Source organism: Ornithorhynchus anatinus, chromosome X1 (assembly GCF_004115215.2).
Source record: "Ornithorhynchus anatinus isolate Pmale09 chromosome X1, mOrnAna1.pri.v4, whole genome shotgun sequence".
NCBI classification, from domain to species: Eukaryota; Metazoa; Chordata; class Mammalia; order Monotremata; family Ornithorhynchidae; genus Ornithorhynchus; species Ornithorhynchus anatinus.
In genome coordinates, this window is record NC_041749.1 from 5,233,049 (window position 1) to 5,253,967 (window position 20,919).

The window sequence follows — 20,919 nt, forward strand, 5'->3', positions numbered from 1 at the left end:
CAAGGGTGTTGTTAAGAGGAGGATATTGGAAGCAGTGAGATTTCCCAAAGGTAAAGAAGGAAGAAATGGAATCAAAATGGAAAGGGTGGTAGAAAAGTATCAAAATGAAAGAAAGATGATAAACAGAAAAAGGCCGGGAGTCAACTGTGAATTCAGAGTAGAGGGAAGCCCGGTAAAAACCTTTATAAAATCTCTCCTAATAGAAGTAGCTGTGAAAGAATAGAGTAGTCTTAGGGAAGTAGAAATTACAGCTAATCTGAGGAAATAGAAAATTAAAGGAGAAAAACTGAAGAAGGCGATATAGAAGGGTGAAAGGGAATGAAATTTCTCTTGGTGTTAAAGTGGTTTCAGATAAATCCTTTCTTCTCCTCCTGACAGAGGCCTTTTTCAGTGTTCTCTTTCTCCTCCCTAGATTTGAGGGTTGTTGACAGAAGAAAAAGAAACTCTTTCCCTTTGGTTCATTTTGCCCATTTTACAGATTTTCTCCCTTCCATCATTTCCTTGGAGGTGGCACCAGAAGAGGTCTCCCCTCTGCTCTCTGCCAGGATTTGCTAGTGATGGCCTTTTCTCCGCCGGCATCTTTTCACACCTCCACTCCTCATTTTATCCACTCGCCAGCTTGGATACAAGCTCAATCTCATCATCCTTAGTCCCTATACAGTCTCCAGCCAAGCCTCCCTCTAGATGTAAGCTCACTGTGGGCTGGGACCGTGTCTATCAGCTGTTATATTGTATGCAACCAAGTGCTTAGTATAATGTTCTGCACACATTAAGTGCCGAAAAGTAATGATTGATTTGTTGATTAACCTTGCCAACACCGAAATTACATCCCTTCTGCAATCACGTTTCCTCCCCGTGTAGACTGTAAACTCCCCGTGGGCTGAGATCTCCTAGACTGTAAGCCCGTTGTGGGCAGGAATTGTCTCTGTTGCCAAAATGTACCTTCCAAGCACTTAGCACAGTGCTCTGCACACGGTAAATGCTCAATAATTATGATTGAATTAATGAATTACATCTACCAACACAATCGTAGTGTACTTTCCCAAGTGCTTAGTACAGTGCTCTGCACACAGTAAATGCTCAATAATTATGATTGAATTATTGAATTACATCTACCGACACAATTGTAGTGTACTTTCCCAAGTGCTTAGTACAGTGCTCTGCACGCAGTGAGTGCTTAATAAATACCACTGATCGATCGATCGTGAGCTGTGGAGCGTGATGTTGGATTTCGGCAGCTATTCGTAGTTGTCTCCCTTCATGGAAGATGTACGGGACATGCAAGCCCTCTCCAGATGCAGTCTATCAAACAATCAGTGGTATTTCTTAAGCGCTTCCTGTGTGCAGAACAACACATTCACTTTTCATGCAATTGTATTTATTGAGTGCTTACTGTGTACAGAGCACTGTAGTAAGCGCTTGGGAGGGTACAATACAACAATAAACAGACACATTCCCTGCCCACAATGAGCTTACCGTCCAGAGGACTACCTACTTTAAACTCAAGGACAGGATCTGAAAGATCTAAAATGGAAGAAACTAATTCACGATCTTCATTTTAGCTCTCTTTCTACGCTTCGGTGTAATTGGCTTTATGGAGATTGGGGTAGAGGCTTTGGGAGAGGTCTGGGAGTAGAGTGTGCTGTGCCAGAGAAAAATCATGTTAAATAAAATTATTCACTTGGGTAAAATTTTTCAGCGGTTAATGAAAATCCCGGAGGTGGCGGTTTTGACCCGATGAGCCCTTCTGGTCAGTCACCCCCATTCCAAAGTCCCGTCGAAACCTGACGTAACAGTAATGTGAGGCAGTGTCCATGGAAGAGCCAGTGCAGTGGAAGAGTCTTGGGAGCCGCCGACAGGAAGGTTGTGGAAGGCTACCGGGGTGGGCGTTGCCCCCGCCCTTCCTCTTTGCCAACTGGACAGGCACAGCTGTCTCGGACTTCTCAGTCCAGTCTCACTCGTGAGAATAGCGAGAAAAAAAGCGGGCTCTGCAAAACATCTCATTCCATTGCTCGGAAAGAGTAGGCAATGTCTTGTTGTTCAATTCCTCGGTTTAAGGTGGGTATTCCTATTTCGGACCGCCGATCTTCGAAAAATGGATAATCGGACCCGGGTGAGGAAAACCGCATTCCCTCCTGCCCTTAGGAAAATAATAATAATTATAGTATTTGTTAAGCGCTCATTATGGGCAAGGCATCGTATTAAGCGCTGGGATGGATAGAGGCAAATCGAGTTGGATGCGGTCTCCGTCCCACGTTGGCGCTCACAGACTCAATCTCCATTTTACAGATGAGGGAACTGAGGCCCAGAGAAGTGAAGTGACTAGCCCAAAGTAACACAGCAGGCACGTGGTGGAGCTGGGATTAGAACCCATGACCCACTCCACCATGCTGCTTCTCAAAATCATTCAGTGGAGAGAAATCAGCGCCTTTCCTCCGGTCAATCGTTAAGGCAGAGAGATTAGGCCAGGCCCAAACCTCTGTTTCTGTTGACTTGAGTCCACTGGATTAGTCATCATTTGTACTTTTTTGTTTTGCATGGGTTCTCCGCCACTAGATTAGTCATCGTTTGTATTTTTTTGTTTCGCATGGGTCTTCTGAGTCCAATACCAATGCTGACTTCAGCTGCTACCAGCCTGCTGTTTAACTGTCTTCTCCGCTGCTGGAATGTTGAGTTTGGGTCTGGTAGTGGTTTCCTCTGAACCGCCCATTAGGTGAATAGGACGTCAGCACGTGCTAGGTATGTTCAGCCACGCCGGACGAAAGCGGATTTGCTGGCTGCGTCTGCGACGTCGTTCAGTGGGAAACAAACGGCCTCGGCCTCTATGTTCCCTCAGTGGGGGGAGCATGGCGATTATCCCCTTCCCTTCTGAGCGTAGTTCCAAATCTCCTGCTCTCAACTCCTTCTTTAACTTGGCAAGAGGGCTGGGAGTGGGGGGGGGTGATAGCGTAAACCACCCTTGTAAATTAATCCTTGACAAAATTCCCAGTGGGACGTCTACCAACCGAGTGGGCCCTGAGTGGGATGTCTACCAATGTTTTATAGATGTATGTCTGTCTGGTTAAGGTAGTCTACGCTACACGCAAGGCAGTAAACTCCAAAAAAATCAAAAACCAAAACTAACTCGCGTTAAAAATGGCCACGTGGAATGAGGTCAGCTTCCACTAGTTCATATATTCTGTAATCAGCCCGAGGTACGTATTATTTACACACAAAGGGCGCAACTAGAGCCAAATCTAGCAGAAAACACCCTTCCCAAAATCTGGGTGCCGAAAGTACGTGGAGCAGATAGCATTAGCACTATTCTGGTACTTATTAAGCACTTGCTTGCTGCTAAACTCTAGCTAGGGCTGAACAGCCAAACGACTTTTCCATCGTTGATGTGAAGCAGGGTTAAGTGTAATCTTTCTGGACTAAGGCATCATCAACCACTGAGCCGGTTAAATCAATGGTTCGTGTGAATTTGAAATCAGGGTCTGAATAAAACCACAAGGGAGAGCTCTTAGCCAAAGAAGAAATATCAAGGTTTAAAAAACTGTCTTTGTTATTTGTTTTGGATGTAATCATAAGTTAAGCTCTGACAGGCCGGGTGAGTCTTCTTCTAATAGTAATTATATTCCAGTCAGTACACCTGTTGGGAATGTATAAATAATAGTTTGTTTATTTGTCTCTTATAAATGAGCTTGCTATCAAATTTCTACCAAGTGGGCAATATATGAAAAGGGATGATTCCTTTCTTCTAGAAGAAAGTGGTTAAAAGGGAGGACAGCTTTTGAAACCTTGACAAAAATAGATCATTTATTTGAGCTGAATTAATCGTTATCAGAATGCAGCTGTTTAATTTTAATACTATTGATGCAAAGAAACTCCTTTATTTGGTGCGTAGAAGTTGCTTCTCCCAAAAAGATTCCTAATGGCTACAAAACCATGATTTAGAGTGAAAATGGGGTGGCTGGGTAGAAGAGAGGACAAAACGTAGAAGTACACAAGATCAGGACTGAAAGCCCACAGTGAGAAGGGAATTATGGAAAAGGATTTAACGGGAAAGTGGTTATAGTGTTAGGGAGAAAGCAACATGACTCTGTAATCCTAATTTCAAACTCTCATGAAAAAGGTAAATCAGAGAAACCATTATGGACAAATATGTGGTAAATGAAACATAGATTTGAACATTTTCTGAGTTTTTGATACTAATCTCTTAAAGTGCATTTGGATTTGCACCCCATATTCACCCCATCCTCAGCCCCACGGCATTTATGTACAGATCTGTAATTTATTTATTCATATTAATGTCTGTCTCCCTCTCTAGACTATAAGCTCCTTGTGGGCAGGGAATGTGTCCCTCAACTCTGTTCTACTGTACTCTCCCAATCAGTACACTGCTCTGCATACAGTGTTTGTTCAATAAATATGATTGATTGATTGATAAATTAGAACACCTCCTGATTACTGAAGAAGACCTAAGGTCTTCTAAGTTCTGAAGTGACTAGTCAAAATTAAAATGACAGAGGCTAGATGTGTCTTTTTCCTAAAATTTCTCATCTTTCGGTGTCTTACTTTTTTTATTTCTTTCCCTTAAAATGAAAACATACCTTCATTTTTTGTATTTTCAGTGTTAAATTTCAATATTTTCATATTCACATTTTAATAGTTCATAAATTATTATATATTTCACTGCACGGGCATACTTTTAACCATTTTATTTCCCAAAAAAAGCAATGAAAATATGTTTACTATACATGATCAAAAAGTTCTACCAGAGAACAAATCCAAACACTTTTCCACTGCATAAAATGGAAATCACTCCTTATAGTGTTGGGGGTTGAAAAAGAAGAAATATTCATCTCTCCTGTTATGAAAGGGCCTAATAGGCACTCTGAATTATTTTAGCCAGGAAACATCAATTTATTCAATTAATCAGTTGAAGGTCCTGAGAGCTTACTGCTTACAGTACACTGTACTAAGCGCTTAGGAGGGAACAGAGTTGGTAGACATGTTCCTTACACACAGTAAGCTTACTGTAATAATTGTGATCGTCCTTTGAAACTTTCAATATCTGAGTCATTTTTCCTTTCTAACCGGAACTGGATAAACCGAGTGCTCTTCTCTTATTTTCTGACAGAAGATTAAGATTGCATTGACATCAGAGACGGTGGGTTTTTTCAGACCAGATGAGTAAAGGTCCCCTGCTGCATTATCGGGGCCTTCTAAATCTGTAGTCAGATATATTTTTTATTTTATTACGGTATTTCTTGAGCACTTACCATGTGCCGGGCACTGTAATAAGCGCTGAGGTAGATACAGTTGCAGCTGCAGAGCTTCCAGTCTTATACCAGTCTTGGCTTCAGGAGGGAGAGTCAAACAGAGGCCTGTCCATTCCATTCCTAGCCTGGGCACTGACTAGTGAGTGGAAGGCCATCGGCTACAAGTTATTACTCATCCGTGCTGGGCAACAGCGGCATGGGAGAGAGTCGAGGGCGGAGATTCGAGTTTACTGTGTGGAAGGAAACAATGGTAAACCACTTCTGGATTTTTACCATTCTCTGGATCCTTTACCAGAACGATTGCAGATGGAAAACGGGGCGTCCTGGGAGAGATGTGTCCGTCGTGTCATTATGGATCAGAAACGACTTGATAAATTCATTCATTCATTCAATAGTATTTATTGAGCGCTTACTATGTACAGAGCACTGTACTAAGCGCTTGGGATGAACAAGTCGGCAACAGATAGAGACGGTCCCTGCCGTTTGACGGGCTTACGGTCTGATCGGGGGAGACGGACGGACGAGAACGATGGCGATAAATAGAGTCGAGGGGAAGAACATCTCGTAAAAACCGATGGCGACTAAATAGAATCGAGGCGATGTACAATTCATTAACAAAATAAATAGGGTAACGAAAATGTATACAGTTGAGCGGACGAGTACAGTGCTGTGGGGATGGGAAGGGAGAGGTGGAGGAGCAGAGGGAAAAGGGGAAAAAGAGGGACACAAGACCAGATACAGGGTAGTCTGGTTAAACAGAGTCCCTTTCTCGCTAAAGGCTTGCAGTCTTAATCCTCATTTTACAGATGAAGTAACTGAGGCAGAGACGTGAAGTGACTTGCCCAAGGTCACACAGCAGACCAGTGGAAGAACCAGGATTAGAACTCAGGTCCTTCTGACTCCCAGGCCGGAGCTCGATCCATTAGGTCATAATAATGTTGGTATTTGTTAAGCGCTTACTATGTGCCGAGCACTGTTCTAAGCGCTGGATACTGAAAAGACATTTTACAGTGGATTTTAGTTATTGGAACTAATATCGAGCCAAATATGGATATATGTGCATGTGCGGGAATTTGAAGAACATATGCATGCCACAGATTATAATACCGCCCAATTCTCTTCTTCTTCAATTGTATTTTAGACTTGAAGTTTACTCCATGGAATTAACTTAGTCACGTTGGGAAAAACATCTACTCGGTGCACTGTGGCAATATCCCCCTCTATACTTCTTACTGAAAGCTCCTACCCTGTGCTGACACCTGAGGAAAGAAAGAGGAATAGAAAGGTAGATGACTGGCTGAAGAAGACCAAGCCAATCAGTCAATCGATGGTATTTATTGAACGCTTCCTGTGTGCAGAGCACCACACTAATCTCTCGGGATAGTGCAACGCAACAGAATAGGTAGATTAGATCCCTGCCCACGAGGAATTAGAAGCTAATTTAGAGAGAAAGCTGAATCCTAACCCTTACTGGTGTGGACTTTGTAGCCAGAATACTATTTGAAAAGGCACATGTTCACAGAAATACAACCTGCGTTTTTTTCTCCTTGGTAATGGAAATTATAGGTTTTGGCTTTTCTTCGGGAATTATACACAGTGTCCAGATCTATACTTGCAGCAATTATCCAAACAATTCAAGGTAAAAGGATAATTCTACTGATTCCCTAGAAAGTTCAAGGTGTAAAGTAAGTGTTCTAAAGACAGCATTCAATGAATATGTTGATTGATATAGGTCTGGATAACTGCCTTAGCTTACTAGTGTAAATCTGGCCAGAAGAACTACTAAGCCAATCCTCAGGAAGACATTTTTTCCTCGTTCGGTGTTTTTGGAGTCACTTGTTTTTAAAAGCTCCCATTAGTTTTATGCCTACCACTCAAATATAGAGTGTTCAAAAACAAGTTAAAAACGTTAACCTGAACCTGCTGGAAACAGGTGTCGAAGCCGACACCTGTCTTACTTCAGAATTTGCAATCCAGAATTCCATTTTCCAGAACGAGGCCTATATTAAAGTACAACAAGAAGTGCAATCGAGCCACGATAGTGCAGGCTGATATTCTAAACTAATCACAGAAAGCTGTCTGTGACTCTCCTGTTTCTACCCCAGGCTCTGTTCCGTGACTCTCTGACTCCCACCTCATTCCTCCCTTCTTCTTTCCCTGATCCATGTAGAGAGATAATTTCTTCCCTTCTCTGTCCTTGATCCACTGCAGGTTATCAGGCCCTGGCAAGAAGCCTCTCTAGCACCTTCCCCTCCTTCAAAGCCTTACTGAAGGTACATCTCCTCCAAGAAGCCTTCCCCGATTAAATCCCCCTTTACGCTTCTCACGCTCCCTTCTGCATCGCTCTGACCTGCTCCCTTTATTCATTCCCCACTCCCGGACCCACAGTACTGATGGACAATCATGTAATTATTTATAATAATGTCCGTCTCCCCCTTTAGACTGTATGCTGGTTGTGGGCAGGGAATATTTCTGTTTATTCTTGAACTCTGCACACAGTAGGCGCTCAGGCTTAGTGGAAAGAGCCTGGGCTTGGGAGTCAGAGGTCATGAGTTCGAATTCCAGCTCTGCCACTTCTCAGCTGTGTGACTGTGGGCAAGTCACGTCACTTCTCTGTGCCTCAGTGACCTCATCTGTAAAATGGGGATTAACCGTGAGCCTCCCGTGGGACAACCTGATGACCCTGCATCTCCCCCAGTGCTTAGAACAGTGCTCGGCACGTAGTAGGCGCTTAACAAATACCAACATTATTATTATTAAATACGATTGCCTGATGACAGTATGAGTATTCAGATCCACCGTACTTACTGAGGGTGCATTCTTTGCCGGAGTTGGGAGAATACCTTAAACTAGTTCCTGTACTCCAGGAATTTACCACCTAAACTGAAGACATACACTGAAGAATGTAGCATAAGTAGGAGTGATAAAATCGATACTAATAGTAGATAATGAAGAAAAAGATCGATGAATCAATCAATCAATGGTATTTATTGAATGTTTTTCTGTGTGCTCTGTAGTACCACTTAGCACTGTACCAATTAATAGAAATACATGAAGGGCAGAGAATGTGTCTGTTCACTGTTTTATTGTGCTCTCCCAAGTGCTTAGTACAGTGCTCTGCACCCCGTAAGAGCTCAGTAAATACAAGTGGCTGATTGACTGACAGAATGTGCTCCTCGTGGACAGGGACTTTGTCTTCCAAGTCTCTTGTATCGAACTCGCCCAAATGCTTAGTACAGTGGCTCTGTGCACGGTAAGTGTTTAATAAATGCCATTGATTGAGTTGACTAATGGGATAACACTCCCGGGAAGATAGGATCGACCGGGGAATATCTCCTGAAGGAGTGGCTTTGTAGGAGGAAAAAGAGGCAAAGGAGAGGATTGTGGATTGAGGTAAAGGGAGGCTCCCCCAGTTGTACATTCCCCGAACTGTACGTTGCAAGCGCTTAGTACAGTGCTTTGCACATGGTAAGTGCTCAGTAAATACGATTGGATGAATGAATCGGAGGGAAAGTTAAAGAGCAAAGAGCAAGAGCTGGGATGCAGCAGGAGAGAGCAGAGAAGTTAGAGATGTGGCTGATGGAGGATCTCCAAGCCAAACTCACTGCTCCTCATCTCGGCTCCGGCTTCCGGCCCTCCCACGGTCCAGCCCTTCAAACCGTTGCCATTAGGCAGCAGCATGGTGTAGTGGACAGACCACAGATCTGGGATTTCGAAGGCCATGAGTTCCATCCCTGCTTTTGCCACAGGTCTGCAGTGTGATCTTGGGCAAGTCACTTCACTTCTCAGTGCCTCAGTGACCTCATCTGTAAAATGGAGATTATGACTGTGAGTCCCATGTGGGACAGGGACTGTGTCCAACTCTATTAGCTTGTACCTACCCCAGCGCTTAGTACAGTGCCCGGCACGTAGGAAGTGCTTAACAAACACCACTCTTATCATGATTATTACCATTTGGGAACCATCTAAGAGCCAGTCAGAGCACTCAGATGGAGACCACGTCCATTTTATATAGTGGTTTCCTTGCCTGCTACGGTTTTCCAAATCTTTGACTATCCGCGCTCATTGGCCTATATGCTAGGTTGGCTACAATTTGGGAGCTCCTTGGAGCAACAGTGACTGTAGGTAAAGTTACTCAATGATAATGATAACAGTGAAAATGATATTTTAAGCACTTCCTTCTCTGCCAAGCACAGTATAAGCTCTGGGGTAGATACGGAATAATCAGATCCCACAAGGGGCTCACCAGTCCAAGTAGGAGAGAGAACAGGTATCCAATCCCCTTTTTGCAGATAAGGGAACTGATACACAGAGAAGTTAAATGACTTGGCCGAGGTCACACAGCAGGTGAGTGGCACAGTCAGGATTAGAACCCAGGGCGCCTGACTCCCAGACCTATGCTCTTCCCACTGGTGCTTCCCAAACTGCTTGTCACTTCAATCCAATTACACTCCCCCTTGCTACCTTCACTTCTGCCAAGGACCAAAAATTCTATTCAATCTGATTATCTTGTATGTTTCCCAGTGCTTAGCACAGTGCTTGACACACAATAAGAAGAATGCTATTTGTTTAAGTGCTTACTATGTGCCAAGCCCTGCCCTAAGCACCGGGGTAGATACAAGTAAATCAAGTTGGAGACAGTCCCGGTTCCACATGGGGCCGAGGGTCTTAATCCCCACTGTCCAGATGAGGTAACTGAGGCCCAGAGAATTGAAGTGACTTGCCCAAGGTCACACGGCAGACAGGTGGTGGAGCCGGGATTAGAACCCAGGCCCTTCTGACTCCCAAACTCATGGGTCTATCCTCTAAGGCGTGCTGCTTCTCTAACTGAAGGGAATTTTTTTCAGCAGGCGCCTCCTCATTGTCCGTCCACGAGCATCTCTATGTGGGACGCGGCTTCCCGGAAAGCTCTTCATTCTTGTTCTCCCTCCTTCTAGAACTGTGAGCCCCTTTGGGGCAGGGACTGCGTCCAACGTGATTAACTTGTATGTCCCCAGCATTTCCAAGAATGTTGGGCACCTACTAAGTGCCTAACAAATACCATAATTCATCATTATCATTCAGAAGCAAATCTTGCCCCAGATTTTCAGAGGTCGGAGTTTCCCCCACCAGACCCACTACTCCTACCTAGAGACGGAATCCGTCCCCTAGGGCTGGCTCTATTATTCAGTTTTCCGCTGGTTGCGTGTGATGACTTCAGCGTGGCTAAGTGGAAAGAGCCCGGGCTTGGGAGTCAGAGGTCATGGGTTCGAATCCCGGCTCTGCCACTTGTCAGCTGCGTGACTGTGGGCAAGTCAATTCACTTCTCCGTGCCTCAGTTCCCTCGTCTGTAAAATGGGGCTTAAGACTGTGAGCCTCACGTGGGACAACCTGATTACCCTGTATGTAGCCCAGCGCTTAGAACAGTGCTCGGCACATAGTAAGTGCTTAACGAATACCAACATTATTATGACTTCTAGACTGTAACCTCGTTGTGAGCAGGGAATGTTTCTGTTAACTCTGTTTTACTCTCCCAAGCAGTTAGTACGCTGCTCGGCCCATAGTAAGTGGTAAATCAATACTGTTGATTGATTGATAACTTGCATCTTCCAGAATGGAACCTGCCAAAACAAAATGAAGTAGTTTTTGTAGCCCTGACTTGTAGCACGGAGTCTGAGTTGTTTGTTTTAGAGTACTTGTTAAGCGCTTATTATGTGTCAAACACTGTTCTAAGCGCTGGGGCAGGTGGCTTAGTGGTAACAGCAAGGGCTTGGGAGTCAGGGGTCGTAGGTTCTAATCCCACTCTGCCACTTGTCAGCTGTGTGACTTTGGGCAAGTCACTTAACTTCTCTGTGCCTCAGTTCCCTCATCTGTAAAATGGGAATTACAGCTGTGAGCCCCATGTGGGACAACCCGATTAGCTTGTATCTACCCCAGCACTTAGAACAAATCCATCATTATCATTGTATCCTCTTAATTAGTTGGACACGATCCTGCATGGAGGCTCACGGTCTCGAGTAGGAGGGAGCAGCGGTATTAAATCTGCATTTTACAGTTGAGGAAACCGAGGCACAGAGAAGTTAGGTGACTTGTCCTAGGTCACTCAGCAATCAGTTAGCAGAGCAATTGGCAAAGCCAGTACTAGAACCCAGGTCCTCTGACTCCCAGGGCCATGTTCTTTCCCCTAGGCAGAATGGTTCAGTGGGTAGAGTCCAGGCTTGGGAGTCAGAGGTCACGGGTTCTAATCCCCGCTATGCCGCTTGTCAGCTGTGTGACCTTGGGCAAGTCATTGCACTTCCCTCTGTGCCTCAGTTACCTCATCTGTCAAATGGGGATGAAAACTGTGTGCCCTACGTGGGACAACCTGATTACCTTGTATTTACCTCAGCGCTTAGAACAGTGTTTGGCACATAATAAGCACTTAACAAATGCCAACATTATGACTATTATTAGAGGTCTGAGGGCAGTCTCCAGAATATAATGTGATGGCAGGATAGGTGGGAGCCCAGGATGCCCAGCATTCCCGGGGCTATGGACTCTATCCAATCAGAGGTTAACTCGGGGGTTTTGAAGGCCCATCTTCTCCAGGAAGCCTTCCCTGACTGCGCCCTCCTCACCTCTTTTCCCACTCCCTTCTGTGCCGCTCTTACTTGCTCCTCCATTCATCCTCCCTCCCAGCCCCACAGCACATATGGATAGATCTGTACTTACGTGTGTAATTTATTTCTTTATCTATTTATTTGTATTAGTGTCCGTCTCCCCCTCTAGACCGTGAGCTCGCTGTGGGTAGGAATGTGTCCGTTTTTTGTTATATTGTACTCTCCCAAGCGCTTGGTACAGTGCTTTTCACGCAATAAGAGCTCGATAAATACGACTGAATGAATGAATGAATGAAGAGCGCATATGACGAAATGCACATCGCCTTAATTCTATTCTTTTGCTATTGTTTTTAATATGTTCATCCCCTAGATTCTATTTATTGCTCTTGTTCTCGTCTGTCCGTCTCCCCCGATTAGACCGTGCGCCCGGCAAAGGGCAGGGACCGTCTCTATCTGTTACCGATTTGTCCAGTCCAAGCGCTTAGTCCAGTGCTCTGCACATAGTAAGCGCTCAATAGATACTATTGAATGAATGAACTGCCCACCCTGACTCTCTCTTTTCATCACTAGTCCAATGAACTCAGAGAGCAGAACACCAGGGCCAGGTTTCCGTGATCTGGCTCACCAGTACCTTCAGGTTGGCATCCTTCAGAAATAGCCCTCAAGAGCTGTAATTCATTTCTTCATATTTCTGTGTCCCCCTCCAGACCGTCAGCTTGCGGGGGGGCAGGTAGTGTGTCTGTTTATCGTTATACTTTACTCCCCCAAATGCCTAATACAGTGATCTGTACACAGTAAGCGCTCAATAAATAAGACGGAACGAATGAAGACGTGAACTCTGTGACCGGGCGACATTTTAGGATCATTTATCTGGGTACAGAGAGAGAGGTGACCAGCACCATCATCAGGTCAAGAGAGCTACACCCGCATTCTCTCAGTCCATGAAAGCAAATGAAGAGGGGGAAGAAATATCTGGGGATCAAATGAGACAGTTCATTCGAAAATACTTTTCTCAGGTACACACAGCCAGAGCCAGGTAATGGATGCTCCAACAGCAACACAGACTTCCATTTCATGCTGGGAAAGTTCCATTTTCATCCTGAAGCAACAGAGGTTTCTAAGTGAGACACTGAAAAAGAAGCTGGGATATGAATGGACTCAACTACCTGCCCTTCGACTCTGTTTGGCTGAAGGGGATTAACACGGCTGTTAAAGTGGACTTCATGAATCTGTCTTTTCAGAGAGATTAGAGAGGGACCTCGCCGGGAAAAGACCCCCTCCTCCGACCCCCTTACCCCACCCCACCCTCTATCTAAGAAGAGACCAGGTTCATTTGTAGTTGCGATAATAATTGCGGTATTTCTTAGTGCTTCCTTTATGTGCCAGGCACGGTACTAAGCGCTGGGGTGTATACAAGCAAATCGAGATTGACATAGTCCCCGTCCCAGGTGGGGTTCACGGTCTCAATCCCCATTTTACAGACGAGGTCACTGAGACCCAGAGGTCACACAGCAGACCAGCGGCAGAGTCGGCCTTTGAACTCATGACCTTCCGACTCTCAGGCCCGGGCTCTATCCACTGCACCATGCCGTTTCCCTGGTCAGAAACTGAGCTCCACCAGATGCAATCTCCCACAGAAACTCTCTCTGTCATCCCCTGCTCCTAGTCTCATGAAAGAGGGAGGCCAGGTTTTTGGCCTCATTTCCACACGGCACCTTCTTTCTCTGATTGAAAAATTGTTCGGTACTTGGACGGTTGAAAATGTAGCATCCAATGATTAGATATGTTGTTGGCAACTATTAGTTGTTTGGAAGTTACCGGAATCATTTGTGGTCGTATCCCAAATAGATTCCTAAATCCTGTAGATTCTGGTGTCTGTTTTGTTAGGATATTTTAGTTCTCATTTACCGTTAGAAGAGAGCATAGAAAAATGGCCATTGATTGGAATTGGAATGAAGCAAATGTGTTTTTAATCACTCTAGCTGAACTTCTGGATCGATCAATCTATCATTTGTTTTTATTGAGGACTTCCTGTGTGCAATGCTTGGGAGAGTACAGTATAACTGAGTTAGTACGCAGATTCCCTTCCCATGGTGGAAAAATACAACACTCAGAACCTAATATCAATTTGAAGTACTACTCTGTTTGGAAAATTAGAAGACTCTATTGTGGATTGTAATACCGTCTCCATTTTTAACATTTGTCTGTCCATTAGAAATCCACTGTTAAGGTAATTGGATTAAAAATGAGTTAATCTGCAGCGACAACTGGGGATACTTCTAAGTCAGTTCTGAATGGAAAAAGGAAGCTGGAATCAGAGCTCAGAATATCTTTGGGCCCACTTTAAAAGATCGTTCAATAGCATTTACATCTTTAATGTCAGATTGTGTCCTGTTTCCTCAACCCTTTTCCTCCGGTAAATAGTTTACCAATGCTTAATCCTGAAAGCCGTGATATAAACAGACCAGCCGTTACAAAGAAATCATTTCAGCCCGAGATGAGAAACTGAGTTTGAATCAGATTGATTGCTTAGATAACCATGACTCCTGGGATAGCGTACATCTCTGCCAAAAATAAGCAATGCACCTAATCAGATCATCTCAACATCCTTTCCTTTTTTCATTTCATTCTTCATTTGCCGTCTTAAAAATTAGCTTTCAAAAATCAGACTCATTACGTTTTAATCTTATTGCTGTCTCGATTAAAAATCCACGCGTAAAACTTCGTTGAGATTTTACGTGGTTCGTCAAAGTTTAAAAATGGGCCCAATAAAATAGCCCTGAAACTTATTTTACCTTTAACACACATTAAATTTTCTGGAATTATCCTATTGAAAGGTTAGATTTCCCTTTGGCCACGGGATGGCACTATTGCTTAGTTCAGCAATTTAAAATTTTTCCAATTAAATAAGAAGGTTTCCATTTCAAGACTTCCCTTGCCACTTCAAACTACTTATTTTCGCTTTAGGATAATAATCCTATCCTGAGAGACATAGGACAGAGTTTTTTTTCTTTATTTTCCTCTCTGTAGATAGATGATTAGCAACAGAATATATACCGATTCATTCAATAGTATTTATTGAGCGCTTACTATGTGCAGAGCACTGGACTAAGCCCTTGGAATGTACAAATCGGCAACCGATACAGTCCCTGCCCACTGACGGGCTTACAGTCTAATCGGGGGAGACGGGCAGACAAGAACAATGGCAATAAACAGAGTCAAGGGGAAGAACAAATAGTGCAGAGACTATAGTGCAAATAGTGCAATGGATCCTCTTCGATAGAAGACCTGCTCCTCGAACAAGGCAGAAGAAGTTAATGAGGTGTCATTCTCAGACTGATTCTGTGAAAAAAAAGATAAGATTTTAAATTCTGAACACCCCATCACTCTTTTAGGATTTGGATTAAAACCCTGGAAAAACTGCAGCTGTCGTTCCTTAAGCGAAGTACAGTTTTGGAGAGTGGGAAAAAAAATAATTTGAATCTCAAAAGTAAAAACCACGAAAAATAGGCCCCATTTCCGTGTCCCACCAGCCAAACTTGTCCAATAGCGGCACTGAAGCAATGTGACCTAGTGATGCGGGAATCAGAGGTCCTGGGTTCTAATCCCTGCTCTGCCACTTCAATCAGTCCATCGTGTTTTTTGAGTGCTTATTGTGTGCAGAGAACTGTACTGCACTTGGGAGAGTACAATAGAGCAATATTCCACTTGCCCGATCTGTGTCCTTTGGGCAAGTCGCTTCACTTCTCTTGGCCTCAGTTTTCTCATCTGTAAAATGAGGATTCAGTGCTGTTCTCCCTCCCATTTAGCGGTGAGCCCCATGGGGGACAGGGGCTGTGTCTGATCTGACTATCTCGTTCCTACTCCAGCCTTAATGCGGTAATAATTATGGTATTTGTTATGCGCTTACTACGTTCCAGCCCATGTACTAAGCGCTAGAGTGGATACAAGCAAATCGGGTTGGACACAGTCCCTATCCCACGTGGGGTTCATAGTCTCAATCAACATTTTACAGATGAGGTAACTGAGGCCCAGGAAGTGACTTGCCCAAGATCACACAGCAGAGAGTGGCAGAGCCAGGATTAGAACCCACGACCTCCTGACCCCCAGGCCCTTGCTCTATCCACTAGGCCGTGTCTGGCCTATAGTAAGCGCTTGACAAATAGCACAGTTTTGGCTATCGTTCTTAGCTTAACGTCTAATGAAACGGAAATGCCGTACACACAGGGACCGCGAAACCCTAGATCCTCGTTCATACTCTGGCGAATTGTGATTCCCTCTTGAGGGAAAGATTCTGGCACCACCGATCTTTTCAGTAGTTTCCATGAAGGGCGCAGCCTCGCAGTTCCATGGATGGAGAGGGAATGGTGATTACTGAGCATCTACTAAGTGCTGTTCACTGTTAAGCGCTTGGGAAAGGACAATAGACATGTTCCCTGACCAGGGGGAACTTTCATGCTAATGGAAATTATTTCAAACTGGCACTCGGCTAAATCTTTAGCCATCAGCCAGAGGCAGTCCAAATGAGAAATCCACAATGTGCTTGACAAGAACTTAATTGTTTGGGGAGGTTTGATTTCTTCCAAGTAAATTATCCAATTTACATTTTTAATTGTAGGTGTCCCACACCGGGTTGTGATGGCTCTGGACATATTACTGGCAATTATGCTTCTCATCGAAGGTATGTAAAGAGATGTTTATTCTCTTCTCCAAACCATTCATGTTTATTAGGTATCAACCGCACATACATCAAACATCCACAGACAGAAATCCTCTCCGCTTCCAGGCTCTTCGTAGGCGGATCCCGTTTGAATTCTATGATGGAATTCCAGATCTTCAAGCCAGGATGAGCCAAATCAGAGCCTTATTTGGAAGCAAAACCTTCATTATTCCAGGGCACAGTCAGTTACTCTAGGCCCTCTTCAGGTTTTGCGCAATCCCAGTCCATCTATTCATTCAATCGTATTTCATTCGATCGTATTTATTGAGCGCTTACTGTGTGCAGAGCACTGCCAAGCAGAACAGAGGTCTGGGCAGAGCAGAGCCAAGCTATAATTAGCTCAAAATGACTCAGCCACAACCTTTGACATCTGCCTGGAAGTTCGGTGAAATTCAAAAAGAAGATTTCCCCACATTATAGCACATGAATATCAAAGGAACCACATTGGTATGTGCTAACGTTGCCCAGTGATCATAGGAGTTAAAGGGCACGTTAATGCCCAGTAGAAATTGTCTTTAAAAAGTAGATTGTCCTCAGGGAGAGAAGATGAGGTTCGGTAGAAGAAAAATTCCCATCTAAAATAAATTAAAAATGACAGGTGCCTCTCTCTGTCTCTCACGCATGAGAGTTTGAACGTGCATATATGTGCATATATACGCGCACATATTTAAATCAAATTTTTATCGTTAAATAAAATAAGGATGCTACAGTTTCCAAAATATTAGTTTTATTATTTTTATAATCTCTTTAAGAAAACTATCATTAATTACAGGATGGTAAAGGGTTGAGGAAATAGGCGCTGGGAATATTCCAGATAAAAGATAAATGCTTGAGGATTTAGTCCCTCGTTTGAACAGATATAACAGGAACATCTTTCTAAGGAAATTAAAAGGCAGTTTCCACACATCTCAGAAGGCCAAAGAGAGTGGTGGAATTTAGGGACCACACAGGGGAATTCTTTTTAAAAAACAGTCAAATGTCATGGAATTGAAATTGTCATGAGTAAACTGGTAGGCTTCTACCGTGCATCAAAGTTGCTCTTGCTCATTTCATAAGGTTGGGTGTGGCAGGGACCAAGTATAGATCTCACTGTCCACTGAGGCGAGTAGCAGGGATATTCCAGAATGCTGCGGGTGGATGTCAAACCCATTTGCCCCTCTCCACCCCTTCCCCGACCCTCCAACCCCGTCATGGTCCCTGGCAGTGAAGGCAAGTGAGCTTGAGGACGTATCCCTCATTCTACCAAAAAAATAGCATGATCGATTTAGTCAAAAGTGACAATCCAAGGTAGGCACAAGTCGTTAAATCATTAGAGATGCTACAGTGAAGCTACCGCCGGTCTTGTCTGTCTGAAAACGATCTTACCAAGAGTGGAAAGAAAGGCTGCTAGGAAAAATAGTATGAAGGTTGTGCTTTATTAGGTCGCGGATAGACTATTTGTCATACCGAAATTTTCCCTCTAATAATCCATCCTGTACTTGTCATTCATTTATCCACTTGTCTTGATTCTTCTAACATTCAGATTTCCCACCAGCATTCCAAATTCCAATCTCAAAATGCACTACTCTCATCCCAATCTGTCCATCCCTTTTCGGGCCTCTTGGTATTTTTGGCCGGCCAACCTTCCTGTGACTTCCCGTTCTTCCCCCGGGGTGACGTACGGATTTTTTTCCACTCCCAACTCCTACCTTTCTTCTATCCTCTGGAGTCGTCGGACTTGCTGAACAACAGTATGGACCCTTCCTGCCCATACCATTCTTGACTTTCTAGGCTTCAACCTTTCTTTCGCTCAACCTTTCTCTCTGGGGACTGCTAAGAGTCTTAATCTTTGGAAAACATCATCTTTCAGAAGCAACTGTTCCAGAACCTCTTGTTCCCGTTCCTCTCCAATTCCTCAGATGGGGGAGCCATGACTACAGGTAGCATTCCAAAGGAAGCTGTGCAGTACTTTCTGTAGTGCCCAAATCTCACCTTTTGTTTAAATTTCTACTCTCCTCCTCCTCAAATTCTGGAGACGTTTATGGCTCCCGCTCATTGTTGCATTGATTTAAAGTCACAGCTTATTACGAGTCCCAGATCTCTTTCCTGAGACATGACTTAGAGTCTCTAATCATTCGGTTGTGTTCGTAATCCTATATTGGAGGTTCTTTTCCTTGCTCTCGGCAACACCGAGCCTCATCTACCTCTTTTCTTTGCAGTCACTCGACGGTAAGAGCTCAATTTCCTACCTACAAAAGTCTAGTGCCTCTGCAAGCTCTGAGACTTGTCTGAGAGTTCTCTCTTTCAGATCACTTACCCACCGTGTGAAGTGAAACCCATCGAGCATCAATTCTTGTTGTCATCAATCTTGCACGCCTGCCAGCTGCCCTGTGTGTGTGGGGGGGGGGCCTGGGATTCTTCTCTGCTTAGCAATCACTCCAGACATTCCAGGACTGAGAAGGTTTGACTTTCTCCTTCTCATTATGGGGATTTTCCCTTCTGAAGCTTACTTCCTTCTCAACAGCCTGGGAGAATCCTTTAAAGCAGAGGAGATCTTTCTGTTTCTCGCTTCTCCCCTGGCTTAGCCGCTTGTGCCTGAAATCAATCAATAGCATTTATTGAGCGCTTACTATGTGCAGGACACTACTCTAAACGCTTGGGAGAGTACAATACAACAGAAGTAGCAGCAGAGGTGTTCTCTGCCCACTACTAGCTTACAGTCTAGAGGACGAGGTTACAGTCTGAAGGAGAAGCATCTCTTAACTGGTCTCACGCTCCATTTTTGACCCCGTTCTTAATTTAAAAGCAGTTCAATTACCCATTTCATTTGTCTTTCTAGAACCCCGGTACTATTTTAGCACACTTGATTAATCAATAATATTTACCGAGTGTTTCCTGGATGCAGAGTACTATACTAAGTGCTTAGGAGAGTATAACAGAATGATGCAAGTGGATTCTTTTTTATTTATTGAATGGTATTTGTCAAGTTCTTACTATGTGCCAAGCACTGCAGTAAGCACTGCATTAGATGCAAGCTAATCAGATATGATATGGTCTGTGTCCCAGACGGGGCTCACAGTAGTGCTTCGAACATAGTAAACACTTGATAAAGATGATTTATTGACTGATGAATTCCCATATTACATACAGATGATGCAACTGAAGTACAGAGAAGTGAAGTGACTTGCCCAAGGTCACACAACAGACGAATGTGGCCCAGTGGAAAGAGCACGGGCTTGGGAGTCAGAGGTCATGGGTTTGAATCCTGGCTCTGCTACTTGTCAGCTGTGTGACTGTGGGCGAGTCACTTCACTTCTCTGTGCCTCAGTCACCTCATCTGTAAAATGGAGATTAAGACTGTGAGCCTCACGTGGGACAACCTGATTACCCTGTATCTACCCCAGCGCTTAGAATAGTGCTGTGCACATAGGAAGCACTTAACAACTGCCAACATTATTATTATCATTAAGTGGCAGAGCTGGGATTAGGATCCTGGTCCTTCTGACTCTGGGCCCGTGCTCAGTTTTTCTACAAGTTCCAGCACTCCCCTAAATCCCAGTACCCTTTCGTTGACCATCTTTCACCTACATTCCTGAGCGTGAGGCTAAGTTCCTGAGTGTGAAATCTATTCAGCTGAGTGTGAGAACTTCCATAGGGTCCTGGGACCCTCTTTGGCCTCACTGACCTTCTTGTTGCCCTGTCCTAATCAGTCGGTCAATCAATTTTAAATATTGAGCACTTACTGCGTGCAGGGCCCTGAACTAAGCACTTGGGAGAGGACAACACATCCATATGACAGTCACATTCCGTGCCCCTAAAGAGCTTATGGTCTAGAGGGGGAGACGGACATTAATATAAATTAATTAATTAATTAAGGTTCCGCTATAAGAGAGATTGCAGATGGAGAGCGGGGTGTCCTAGGAGAGATGTGTCCATGGAGTCACTGTGGGGCGGAGACGACTCGAGAGTCTAAGACATAAATGGGGTGAGGTTGGCAGGGTGGGGGTGAATAGAGGCAGCAAGTCAAAGCAACTCAGGAGGGAGTGGGAAAAGAGGAAATGAGGGCTTAATCAGGGAAGGCCCCTTGGAGGAGGTATCCTAAACCATATGTACCTCCACGTTCCTCCTGTGTCCAGTGTATTCACATCGACCTTGCCCCACGCAGATATTTAATGATGATAATAATGTTGGTATTTGTTAAGCGCTTACTATGTGCAGAGCACTGTTCTAAGCGCTGGGGGAGATAGGGGTAATCAGGTTGTGCCACGTGAGGCTCACAGTTAATCTCCATTTTACAGGTGAGGTAACTGAGGCACAGAGAAGTTAAGTGACTCGCCCTCAGTCACGCAGCTGACAAGTGGCAGAGCCGGGAGTCGAA

General features: G+C 44.3%; 1 protein-coding gene across 1 annotated transcript in view; it reads left to right on the forward strand.

Annotated features, from left to right (window-relative positions):
* MYT1L (myelin transcription factor 1 like) overlaps positions 1 to 20,919 on the forward strand; it is a 569,059-nt gene that overhangs the window by 480,424 nt on the left and 67,716 nt on the right. Inside the window, exon 17 of the mRNA XM_029051295.2 lies at positions 16,461 to 16,523. Within this exon, the coding sequence (XP_028907128.1) occupies positions 16,461 to 16,523 (63 nt within the window). The remainder of the gene's footprint in view (positions 1 to 16,460; positions 16,524 to 20,919) is intronic.